The sequence below is a fragment of the Salmo salar genome, chromosome ssa23 (genome assembly GCF_905237065.1).
Source record: "Salmo salar chromosome ssa23, Ssal_v3.1, whole genome shotgun sequence".
Taxonomy (NCBI): domain Eukaryota; kingdom Metazoa; phylum Chordata; class Actinopteri; order Salmoniformes; family Salmonidae; genus Salmo; species Salmo salar.
Window position 1 is genome coordinate 16850204 of NC_059464.1, and position 11467 is coordinate 16861670.

An 11467-nucleotide genomic window follows, 5' to 3' on the forward strand; every position below is an offset into this window, starting at 1 on the left:
ATGGAATAGGTACTAGCTAGCTTAATAGTTAATATTTGCGCGCTAGCTCTGCAAATTCAGCTAGTGTGTGTGTGAACCCTGCCAACATAAAACAAAACATTGCTATGGCACGATTGACTGGATGAACCTCCCGTCAGTTACGTGCATTGAGTGCCTTTCAGACAGTAGACACGACCCCTCTGTTACCTTGCCAACTAAGGAACTGGCAGTGGATCAAACCATTGTGAGGCAAAGGGTGGGGGGTCGCAATTTTTTTAAACTTAAAAACGCGCTATTAAGTGTCTATAATCAGCACAATTGCTTTCATTGCGTATTATTAATATTATTTAAATTACATATTTATGTTTACAGTGATATATTGGGGGGGACAAATTATATTTTTCCCAGGATGGGGGGGGGTCGTGTCCCCCCGTCCCCCCCGGGATTTCCGACCCTGTATGTAATACCACTGTCTGTTAGGTTTATGTATTCTTGTTTGTATATTTCTTATTTTTTTGTGTATTTGTTTTGTATTTGTTGTGCTCATAATTAAAAATAAATAAATAAAAAGCTCTTTGCTGTGTAGTCACGTGGGTCGCGTCAGCCAGGCTGTACCGATGCTTGAATGAAATGTAGGCAATCTATTAAAATACTTATCAAGTTCAAGTTTATTTGCACCCACATACTGTAACAGTCAATACCAAACTGGAATGCATGGGCATGACAAATCGCATATCATAAATTTGACAATGCACATTTATATAATGATAAGGTAAAATATCATAGTGTCTATCATTGGCAAAGTGAATAAATTGACAAACCTTGATATGCATGTCATAGCGCTTTACCACATTTATGAGGATAATGCTCCCAACATCAAGTCGTAGATAGAGTGTGAGTTTGTATAATATATTTATATACAGTGGGGTACGAAATTATTGACACCCTTGATAAAGATGAGCAATAATGACTGTCTACATAAAATAAATAATGTAAATACTGATCTTTGTTGTATGTTCAAAGAAACTAGGAAATGATATTATACTTATACAATTGCTCAGAGAAAGAGATTTAGTTTAAGAAATAATAAGAGTTTTTCTCAAAAAGGTAGGGGTCCAAAATTATTGACACCCCTAAATGACACAATACATTATTCACCATTCATTTCTATTTGGCACAAAATAATCTGAAACAACCAAAACGAACTGCACATTCAACAAATCTGATCTAACAAAGTGGATATTTGTAAAATCCGTAATGATGTATGTATTGTAACAGGCCCACAATGGTTGGTTACTTAAGTCTACATTTACATTTTGATCATTTAGCACAAGTGTTCCCAAACGTTTTCACTCGGGCCCCCCTTCCAGCATTGGGGAACATTCCGCGGCCTCCCTGCTCGCGCACCACGTCTATTTCAATGGCACAAGCATTGTTCATGACACAAACTGTTCACACCCCTCTTGTTGGTGGAAAGAATTTTGCAGGATTAAAGTTAATTTCCTGCAATTCCCCCCAAAAATCAAGGGGTGCAAAGAAAATTATGCCGTTTTAAAGCACATTTTCTTGCATTTCTTGTAATATTTGAGTGACAAAAAAATGTCAACAATATCTATGGGCTAAAAAAACTAAATAAAAATGAGCTAGTTAATCTGGACATTTCTGACAAGTTATAAATAGATCTCAAAGGTATGCAATAACTAACATGACAAGAGAAACGAATGATGCACTACCCAATTTCAAAATGGCAACTTGCGCATTCTATTATAAACATTTTCAAGAGCAAGTTTAAAGCCGGACTGAGTTACTTTAAAATATATACATATATACAACACATTCGGAAAGTATTGAGACCCCTTCCTTTTTTCCACATTTTGTTACAGCCTTATAGTAAAATGAATTAAATAAAAACAAATCCTCATCAATTTACACACAATACCCCATAATGACAGAGAAAAAAAAAAAATCTAGACATTTTTGCAAATATATTCTAAATAAAAAACTGAAATACCTTATTTACATAAGTATTCAGACTCTTTGCTTTGAGACTCAAAATTGAGCTAAAATGGATCCTGCTTCCTTTGATCATTCTTAAGATGTTTCTACAACTTGAGCGATCAGGACCTCTTATTGGGGGTGAAGGTTCACCATCCAACAGGACAATGACCCTAAGCACAGACAACGCAGGAGTGCCTTTGGGACAAGCCTCTGAATGTCCTTGAGTGGCCCAGCCAGAGCCCGGACTTGAACCCGATCGAACATCTCTGGAAAGACCTGAAATAGTTGTGCAGAGACACTCCCCATCCAACCTGACAGAGCTTGAGAGGATCTGCAGAGAAGAATGGGTGTGCCAAGCTTGTAGTGTCATACCTAATAATGCTCAAGGCTGTAATCGCTGCTAAAGGTGCTTCAACAAAGTACTGAGTAAAGGGTCTGAATACTTACGTAAAGTTGATAATTCAGTTAAATTTGTTATACATTTGCATACATTTCTAAAAACTTGTCATTATGGCATTATGGGGTATTGTGTGTAGATTGATGAGGGCAAAATAATGTAATCCATTTTAGAATAAGGCTGTAATGTAACAAAATGTGGAAAAAGTCAAGGGGTCTGAATACTTACCAAATGCACTGTATATATATATATATATATATATAAAGTAGTTATCCAATAAGAAACACTCTTTTCAGTATCCAATGTAAAATGTTTTTTTTTGTTTTTGGGGGGGGCCAAACTCTCGCACACCAGTTTGGGAACCACTGATTTAGCAGACTCTTATGCAGAGCAACTTACAGTCAGTGCACATTAGACTCATTTCAAGTATTTTACATTTCAGTATATTACAGTTTTCCCATTTAGAATAATTTAGCAAGATGTGTGAACATTGGATTTACATTGCTTGGAATATGGTGGAAATGTATCATAACAGCATATTGTTTGACTTTTTGGTCATAGTAAAAATAAATGTACAGCTTTTGTCCATGAGGATGAAAAACAGAGGGGGCTAACATAGTACAGTTAACAAAAAAATAGGAAAGGACTGTAAATAACTCACAAAACATGAAGAGGAAGGATTGGTCTCTATAAAACATGTTAACTTTATTGCTTAAAGAATACAACTTTATAGAAGGCATGTGAATGTGTATCACACCTAGAGGTTACCAATCTTTACATTTTTAAACAATTCACCACACATTCACAATGCAACTTTTTCATTCCATACTGGAGAAAAAAAGAATGCGCCCCAAATGGCACCCTATTCCCTACATGGTGCACTACTTTTGACTAGAGCCAAAGTATTCATATGCACTAAAGGAAATAGGCTGCGATTTGGGATGCAAACAAAAACAGATTAAGCCAAGATGATAAAGCATTTTTACAAAGTGAAAGTTACCATCAGCATTGTGAACAGTAACCTGAGTGCACACTGCACCCAAGTCTCTTTATTCTACACATGGAACATACACCTTGGCCTCATCTCATATATTCAGGGTTGTTAAGCTGTGTCCCACATTGCACCCTATTCCCTATATAGTGCACTATGACCAAGGCCAATTGGGTTCTGGTAAAAAGTATTGCACTACATAGGAAAGACTGTGCCATTTGGGATGCAACCTATATATTTGGTTCTATGAGTCAAAAATATTCTGAAATGAGTAGCTAATCAATTAGCAATACTGTAGGTGAACATAAGAAAAAAGCATCAACCTACTTAGATAATGACTGAGCTAAAATAAAACAAAAAGCATTTTCAAACTCAATTTTACAAATCAAATACATATTCACAACCCCTCTAAGTGTTTCAGAAATATTGTGTGCATCCCAAATGGCACCCTATTCCCATTATAGTGCAATACTTGACCAGGGCCTATAGGGTTCTGGTCAAATGTAATGCACTATATAGGACATAGGGTGCTGTTTGGGACACATCCGTCCTGTTAAACAAACATACAAAGAGGTGGGTAAGGAACTATTTATGTCAAAACTACTACCCAAATAGGACCACAAACAGGTAGGAGGAATAAGTCAAGCCCACCTTTAGCAAAGAGTGAGGAGCTATTCTCCTGAACCCCCCAAATAATCTAGTAGAAACAGAATCTAAAGGAGCAGTACCTGAACTGTACTAATGTTCTTTTCTAAACATAGCCAAAACCATGATACTTTTTTCAATACACTTTCTACCTTCAGCAGCATGTTCCATTCTACCTTGCAACCAACAATAATCTCCAAATCACACAGCACATTACAATTCCATGACAGAGTTAACATTTGATTTGTGATTGGCAAAAATAAAATTTCAGGTGAGTGGAGGAATGCTTGAAAATGCATCTTTATCCAAATATGTGCGTTTTCAGATACTACTGTCAAAAACAAAACAAAATGTCTATCTATATAGCTTGAAACTGTCCATAACAATGTGTACGCCTGATACTGGACTGGTGAGATTACGCACATTATGTCTCTACATAGCTCAGATCTCTACCAATGAGAGCGTTGGGAGAGAGAGGGCTGCTTGCTGACACTGTCCAAAGAAAAGGGATATGGCTTGGGTCGTGTTCAATAGGCACGAAACAGGGAGAAAACAGCCTGAAACGGGGTGGTAGCCTACTATCTGTAGTTATCCAATAAGAAACGCTTGCTTTCAGTATCCGTTGCAAAATGTTTTGCTACGGTGTGTCCTTATGAAGACGACCCTGCTTTCTTGTTGTTGCCCAAATTCCAGTCCCAGGGGTCATCATCTTCATCATCACATGTCATCCTCATCATCCTCGTCCTGTGAGGAGCCAGCCTGCTGTCCAGCACTGGCAGATGCTGCAGCCAACTGGGCCTGCTGGGCAGCCTGCTGCATCTGGAGCCACTCCTGCTGGGCTAGCTCTGCTTGCTGCTGCCGTGCCTGGAACACAATAAACAGATTAGTCAGGGTTAGTGATTCAGGTTGTGTGTAACACCACAACTCTACACATATACTGTCCCCCACCAGAGGCCGGGGTTCACTTCCCAGTCCAGGCTCTCATTTTTGTACCGTCTCTCCTGTAGAAACTGGTGTTGGGAATTGACATGTTCATGTGTGAAGGGTATTAATCAAAGATGCGATCATCAGGCAATGTACACTTACCATGTGATCTGTGTGTGAAAGTGTAGTCAGACATGCAGCAGGAAATGGTCTGACTCCTATTAGGTTATGCAACTTGAACCTCCTAACACAGGTTATCAGTCTTGATCTTATTACTGTGTCTTGATAGCCTGGTACCAGATTGTTTTGGGCTGACAGCTTAGTCCCAGATCGGTTTGTGCTTTTGCCAAATCGATTGTGGCATGACAGCACAAACAGAATAGCACTCAGACTACAAACTTGAACCTTACCTTAGCAAAGAGTTCCTGTTGTTGTCTGAGGAGCTCTTCCTCTGGGATACCCAGGTTTTCCAGGCGAGAGCTGGCCTTTCTCCTCTTAAGTGCTACAGTTTTACATTCCTGCAAGACATCCTTCACCTCTGTGATGTACGATGCAAAACCCAGGCTTTCAAGTGCTGTGGAAAATTATGAATACAAGGTTAGGGGGGAAAAAACAGAAAACTATCTTGTCACTTGATTATTGAGGACCTAATAGTGCACAGCTAGCCTGGATCGTGCTTCTTTCACATGCATTGCTTGCTGTTTGGGGTTTTAGGCTGGGTTTCTGTACAGCACTTTGAGATATCAGCTGATGTACGAAGGGCTATATAAATAAATTCGATTTGATCGAGATCTGATTGTTTTGAGCTGGTAAGAGAGAACAAAATGTGGGACCAGGCTAGTTTATAGCGAACATAGACATCAACTTCAAAACACATGGCAAGAAAGGGAAACACCCACACAGTACAATAATGCATTGAAACCTGTTGGCACTGAATAGATAAAGACAATAATCACTAACCATTAATAACATGTTCAGGAGATATAGTCTTCTTTTCAGACTTGTTACATATTTCATTCGCCTCTGATGAAATTAGATGTATGAACTCTGTGCAACAGTTCACAACAAGTTCCCTCGCATCGTTGGCAACCCGTACGTTGGGCAAAGTTTCTTTGATCATTTTGTTGATAGCTGCCCTGGGAATGGTGAGGTCGTCATCGTTTCCCGACGAAGAAGCCATCGTATTCCAGACAACTAGCAAGCTTGGCAAGTTAACGTAGTACAAACGAAACTGGAAGAAAGCCTTGCGTTGATAGTAGGGTTTCGTAGCGGTCTTTGTGTTGAACAATGTCGTGAGTTAGAAGCTAACATTAACGTTAGCTAGTTAGCCGAACTCGGAGGAGTTGGTTTTGAAAAGTTAAACTAAACAACGTTTGCTATGTATAGCAAACTAGTCAGTTACAAGACAAATGCCCATTGACACAGCACACCATAAAGCTACAGCAGAGACATTGGATGTAACGGAAAAGTCAACGTAAATATGATGGCGAGGAGAAAACTAGCTAGCGAGTTACGTTAGCTATGGTCCCTCTCGCAACGTCGTTAGCTAGCAACAACATTGCTTTGCAGCGGCTTTTGAGGACATGGCTACGCTAGCAAGCGTTTCGTTGGGATCATTTCGTAAGGCAGTGTTGATCCCCCCCAAAAAATTCAAACAAAATGTTGTATGCACTGAAAGATAATTGATGTTCCTTTATCGCCCGAATTAAATACTTTAATGAATTTATTATCTTATGTCTGCTTCATCAGCACTGAAATGTCTCAGGAAACGACTCCAAGCGAACAAAATCCATATCCGGTATAAAAAAAATGTCACAGTGCCTGTGCTGCCGACCAAAGACACATATCGCCGCCTACTGTGTTGGAGGCGAAATAATACTGTCATAAAAATGTGGGCCAAGACTACAAGTAGACCTATGGCTATAATACTTTGATTTGCAAAATCATTTCGCTTTCCACATTTGACTGAAACAAGTATTGCTGTGGGCCTTTACCATATTAGTTTCATCACATGTCACCATATTCCTGTTTTGTGTTTGTTCAGGACAAACAAAAAGTGGATATAATAACTCTTAGGTAGTGGTTAATATTGGATTATCCTTCAATACAACTGGGGCTTTGAATGCTAGTGCAATATACCCTCGGAATCATTACTGACCCAGTAGATAGCATTGTTACATAATTGGATCTCCACACAATTTATCAGTGGATCCTTTTATTGTAGGCTCTGTCAATACAAAAGTCCATTGAGATTACCCAGTAAAAATACAATCTAAAATTCAAAGGTAACTTTTCCATCAGCATTTAAAGCCGTACATTTTCAACATAAACACTCTTCAAGACACAACCATTATACTTTTATGTTGCTTTATAATTGATCATAAAAAGGTAATTAATTTGATAATTTGATCACAAAATGTTGTGTTTAATAATTTTGCCACTGTCATTTTTTGTTCTGATTATGGAGCATAAAAGGGTGCATATAGTGAAGGCTTTAAAAGGCTTGAAGGGAGTATCATGTATCAAGGGATAGGGATATCATGTGGACGTGGAAGTTTGTGGTCTATCTGTACTCTGCAAAGTAACATACAGTGCATGCGGAAAGTATGTAGACACCATGACTTTTTCCACATTTTGTTACATTGCAGCCTTATTCTAAAATTGATTAAATGTTTTTTTGTCCTCATCAATCTACACACAATACCCCATAATGACAAAATGAAAACAGGTGGTGGTTGCAAATTTATAAAAAATAGAAAACAGAAATACATGATTAACATAAGTATTCAGACCATTTGCTATAAGACTCAAAATTGAGCTCAGGTGCATCCTGTTTCCATTGATCATCCTTTAGATGTTTCTACAACTTGATTGGAGTCCATCTTTGATAAAATTAATTCATTGGTCATGATTTGGAAAGGCACACACCTGTCTATATAAGGTCCCACAGGTGACAACGCATGTCCGAGCAAAAACCAAGCCATGAGGTCAAAGGAATTGCCGTAGAGCTCAGAGACAAGATTGTGTTGAGGCACAGATCTGGGAAAGGGTACCAGAACATTCCTGCAGCATTGAAAGCCCCCAAGAACACAGTGGCTTCCATCATTCTTAAATGGAAGAAGTTTGGAACCACTAAGACTCTTCCTAGAGCTGGCCACCCGGCCAAACTGAGCAATCGTGGGAGAAGGACCTTGGTCGGGGAGATGACCAAGAACCCGATGGTCACTCTGACAGAGCTCCAGAGTTTCTCTGTGGAGATGGGAGAACCTTCCAGAAGGACAACAATCTCTGCAGCACTCCACCAATCAGGTCTTCATGGTAGAGTGGCCAGACTGAAGCCACTCCTCAGTGAAAGACACATGGTTTTATAACTGTGCCGGAGGAGGTGGTTGCCTTTTTACGGTCCCCTAACCAATTGTGCGATTGTGTGTGTTTTTTTGCGTTATTGTAACTTATTTTGTACATAAGAGACGGTGGCAGAAACATTATGACTGAAAAGAGCTTCTAGATATCAGGACAGTGATTACTCACCCCCTAATGGAAGAATAATTTTTGTTTATTTTTGCATTTTTTTATTATTTACATATACACTACAATTCAAAAGTTTGGGGTCACTTAGAAATGTCCTTGATTTTGAAAGAAAAGCACATATTCTGTTCATTAAAACAACATCAAATTTATCAGAAATACAGTGTAGACATTGTTAATGTTGTAGATGACTATTATAGTTGGAAACGGCAGATTGTTAATGGAATATCTACATAGGCGACAGATGCCCAGGGAACACTCAAATGGTGATAGGCCCGTGGTAGAGCAGGGAAGGGTGTTGCGGGCGTATTCCACCAACACAAGCTGCTGGCTCCAGGTGGTAGGGTTGGCGGAGACCAGGCAGCGCAGAGTACTCTCGAGGTCCTGGTTGGCTCGCTCCAACTGGCCATTGGACTGGGGGTGGAACCCAGAGGACAGGCTGGCCGACGACCTACTGACGGTGCAGAACGCCTTCCAGAACCAGGATGAGAACTGAGGCCCCAGGTCGGAGACCATGTCCATGGGCAGTCCATGGATCCGCAAGGCGTGCTGCACCATGAGCTGGGCTGTCTCCTTGGCCGAGGGTAGTTTGGGGAGAGGAATGAAGTGGGCGGCTTTGGAAAACCGGTCGACCACAGTCATGATGGCAGTGTTGCCCACAGACGGAGGGAGACCCGTGACAAAATCCAGGGAGATGTTGGACCAGGGACAGTGAGGGACAGGCAGTGGATGCAGAAGACCAGCCGGAGCTTGCCGAGAAGTCTTGTTCTGAGCACAGACCGTGCAGGCAGTGACAAACGTGCCGACATCCAGAACCATAGTAAGCCACCAAAAGCGTTGTCGCACAAAAGCCAGGGTCCAACGGGAGCCCGGGTGGCAGCCAAGCCTGGAGGATTGGACCCACTCCAGGACCGCAGAGAGGACAGTGTCAGGCACAAACATCCGGTTTTCTGGGCTCACCCCAGGGTTCAGCAGCTGGGACCGCTGCGCCTCCCGGACCTGTTTCCCTATATCCCAGCTGAGTGCTGTCACCAGGCACGAGGTGGGAAGGATGGTCTCGGGCTCCGGGGTGGTAAGCTTGGGGCTATAGTGGCAAGACAGGGCATCTTGCTTGGCGTTCTTGGACCCTGGCTGGTAAGAGAGGGAAAAGTTGGACCTGGGTAAACAGCAGGGCCCATCTTTCTTGCCTGGAGTTGAGGTGCTTGGCAGTGCGGAGATACTCCAGGTTTTTGTGGTCGGTCCACGTAATGAACAGATGTTCCTCCCCTTCCAGCCAGAGCCTCCATTCCTCCAACGCCATCTTCACCGCGAGAAGCTCCAGATTCCCCACATAGTAGTTCCTCTCCGAGGCGTTGAGGCAGTGGGAGAAGAAGGCACAGGGATGCAGCTGCGCCTCCCGGTGCAGCTGCGCCTCCCGGTCCCAACGTTCCAGGGCAGAACGTTGGGACAGGACAGCCCCCACTACGACATCCGAAGCATCGGCCTCCACCATGAACTGACGGGAAGGGTCAGGATGAGCCAAGATAGGAGCAGTGGTGAAGCAGTTTTGAGGTCCCGGAATGCCCGGTCAGCGGCAGAGACCACTTGATCGGAACCTTGGTAGAGGTGAGTGCAGACACGGGGGAAGCCAGGGTGCTGTAACCCCAGATAAAGTGCCGATAAAAGTTGGCAAAGTTGGAAACGTTGCTGCTGCACTCTGGATGTAGGCGGAGGCAAATCCACCACCGCTCTCACCTTCCCGCGATCTATCTGGACACTCCCAGCAGAGATGATGTAACCCAGAAAGGGGATGGTGGAGTGATGGAACCCGCACTTCTCCGCCTTCACAAACATCTGATTCTCCAGAAGGCATTGAAGAACCTGTTGGACGTGGAGCACATGTTCTTGTGGGGGGGGCGGGAGAAGACGAGGATGTCATCAATGTAGACGAAGATAAACCGGTTCAACATGTCGCGGAGAACATCATTTACCAGAGCTTGGAACACAGCAGAGGCATTGGTGAGGCCAAAAGGCATGACCAGATACTCGTTGTGGCCACTGGCCATGTTGAAGGCGGTCTTCCACTCGTTCCCCTCTCGTATCCGCACCAAGTGGTAGGCGTTCCATAGATCAAGCTTGGAAAACACAGTGGCCCCCTGGAGCGGCTCGAAGGCCGAGGAAATGAGTGGTAGCGGGTAACGGATCTTAACCGTAATGAGTCCCCGGTAGTCAATGCACGGGCACAGGGTCTTGTCCTTCTTCTCCACAAAGAAGAACCCTGTGCTAGTGGGAGAGGAAGAGGGACGGATAAATCCAGTAGCTAGGGAGTCCCCAATGTAGTCCTCAATGTAGTCCTCCATAGCCTTGGTTTCAGGTCCCGACAGCGAGTACAGATGCCCCCGGGTTGGCGTGGTACTAGGGAGAAGGCCAATCCCTCAGTCATAGGGGTGGTGCGGCAGAAGAGAAGTGGCCCGGGACTTGCTGAACACCTCCAGGAGGTCCTGGTACTCCACGGAAATGGCGGAGAGATCTGGAACCACCTCCGAGGCCCCAGGAAGATGTCCCGGGGCAGGTTGGGCCGACTTCAGACAATGGGCGTGGCAGAACGGACTCCAGCCCATGATGGCACCCGTAGACCAGTGTATGAGTGGGTGGAGCCAGGAGAATCCCAAAACCACAGGGATCTGGGGGGACTTGATGAGCAGGAACTGAATGGTCTTGCTGTGATTCCCTGACACTGGTAGGTTGATGGGAGTGGTGTTATGGGTGACCCTACTTATAGAACGCCCGTCCAACACTCTAACATCCACGGGAATGGAGAGGGGCTGAGTGGAGATGTTCAGCTCGGAAGCCAGTGTGGCGTCCAAAAAGCTCTCATCGGCCCCAGAGTCAATGAGGACCTGGAGAGATTTGGACTGGTTTCCCCACAGCAGAATGACATGAAAAGGGGTGCAATTAAGAGAAGCAGAAAAGTTCCCCATGTGGCCCACCAGAGTACTCGCTCCTACCAGTGAGTATGGTCTTTT

General features: G+C 43.2%; 1 protein-coding gene across 1 annotated transcript; it reads right to left on the reverse strand.

The window, feature by feature from the left end:
- Window positions 1–3054: 3054 nt before the first annotated feature.
- Window positions 3055–6702, reverse strand: nc2b (Dr1). The gene is given in 3 exon segments (NM_001140325.1): window positions 3055–4874; window positions 5345–5508; window positions 5895–6702. Coding segments are annotated over 3 exon segments (531 nt in total). The 5' UTR covers window positions 6115–6702; the 3' UTR covers window positions 3055–4727.
- Between the last annotated feature and the right edge of the window lie 4765 nt (window positions 6703–11467).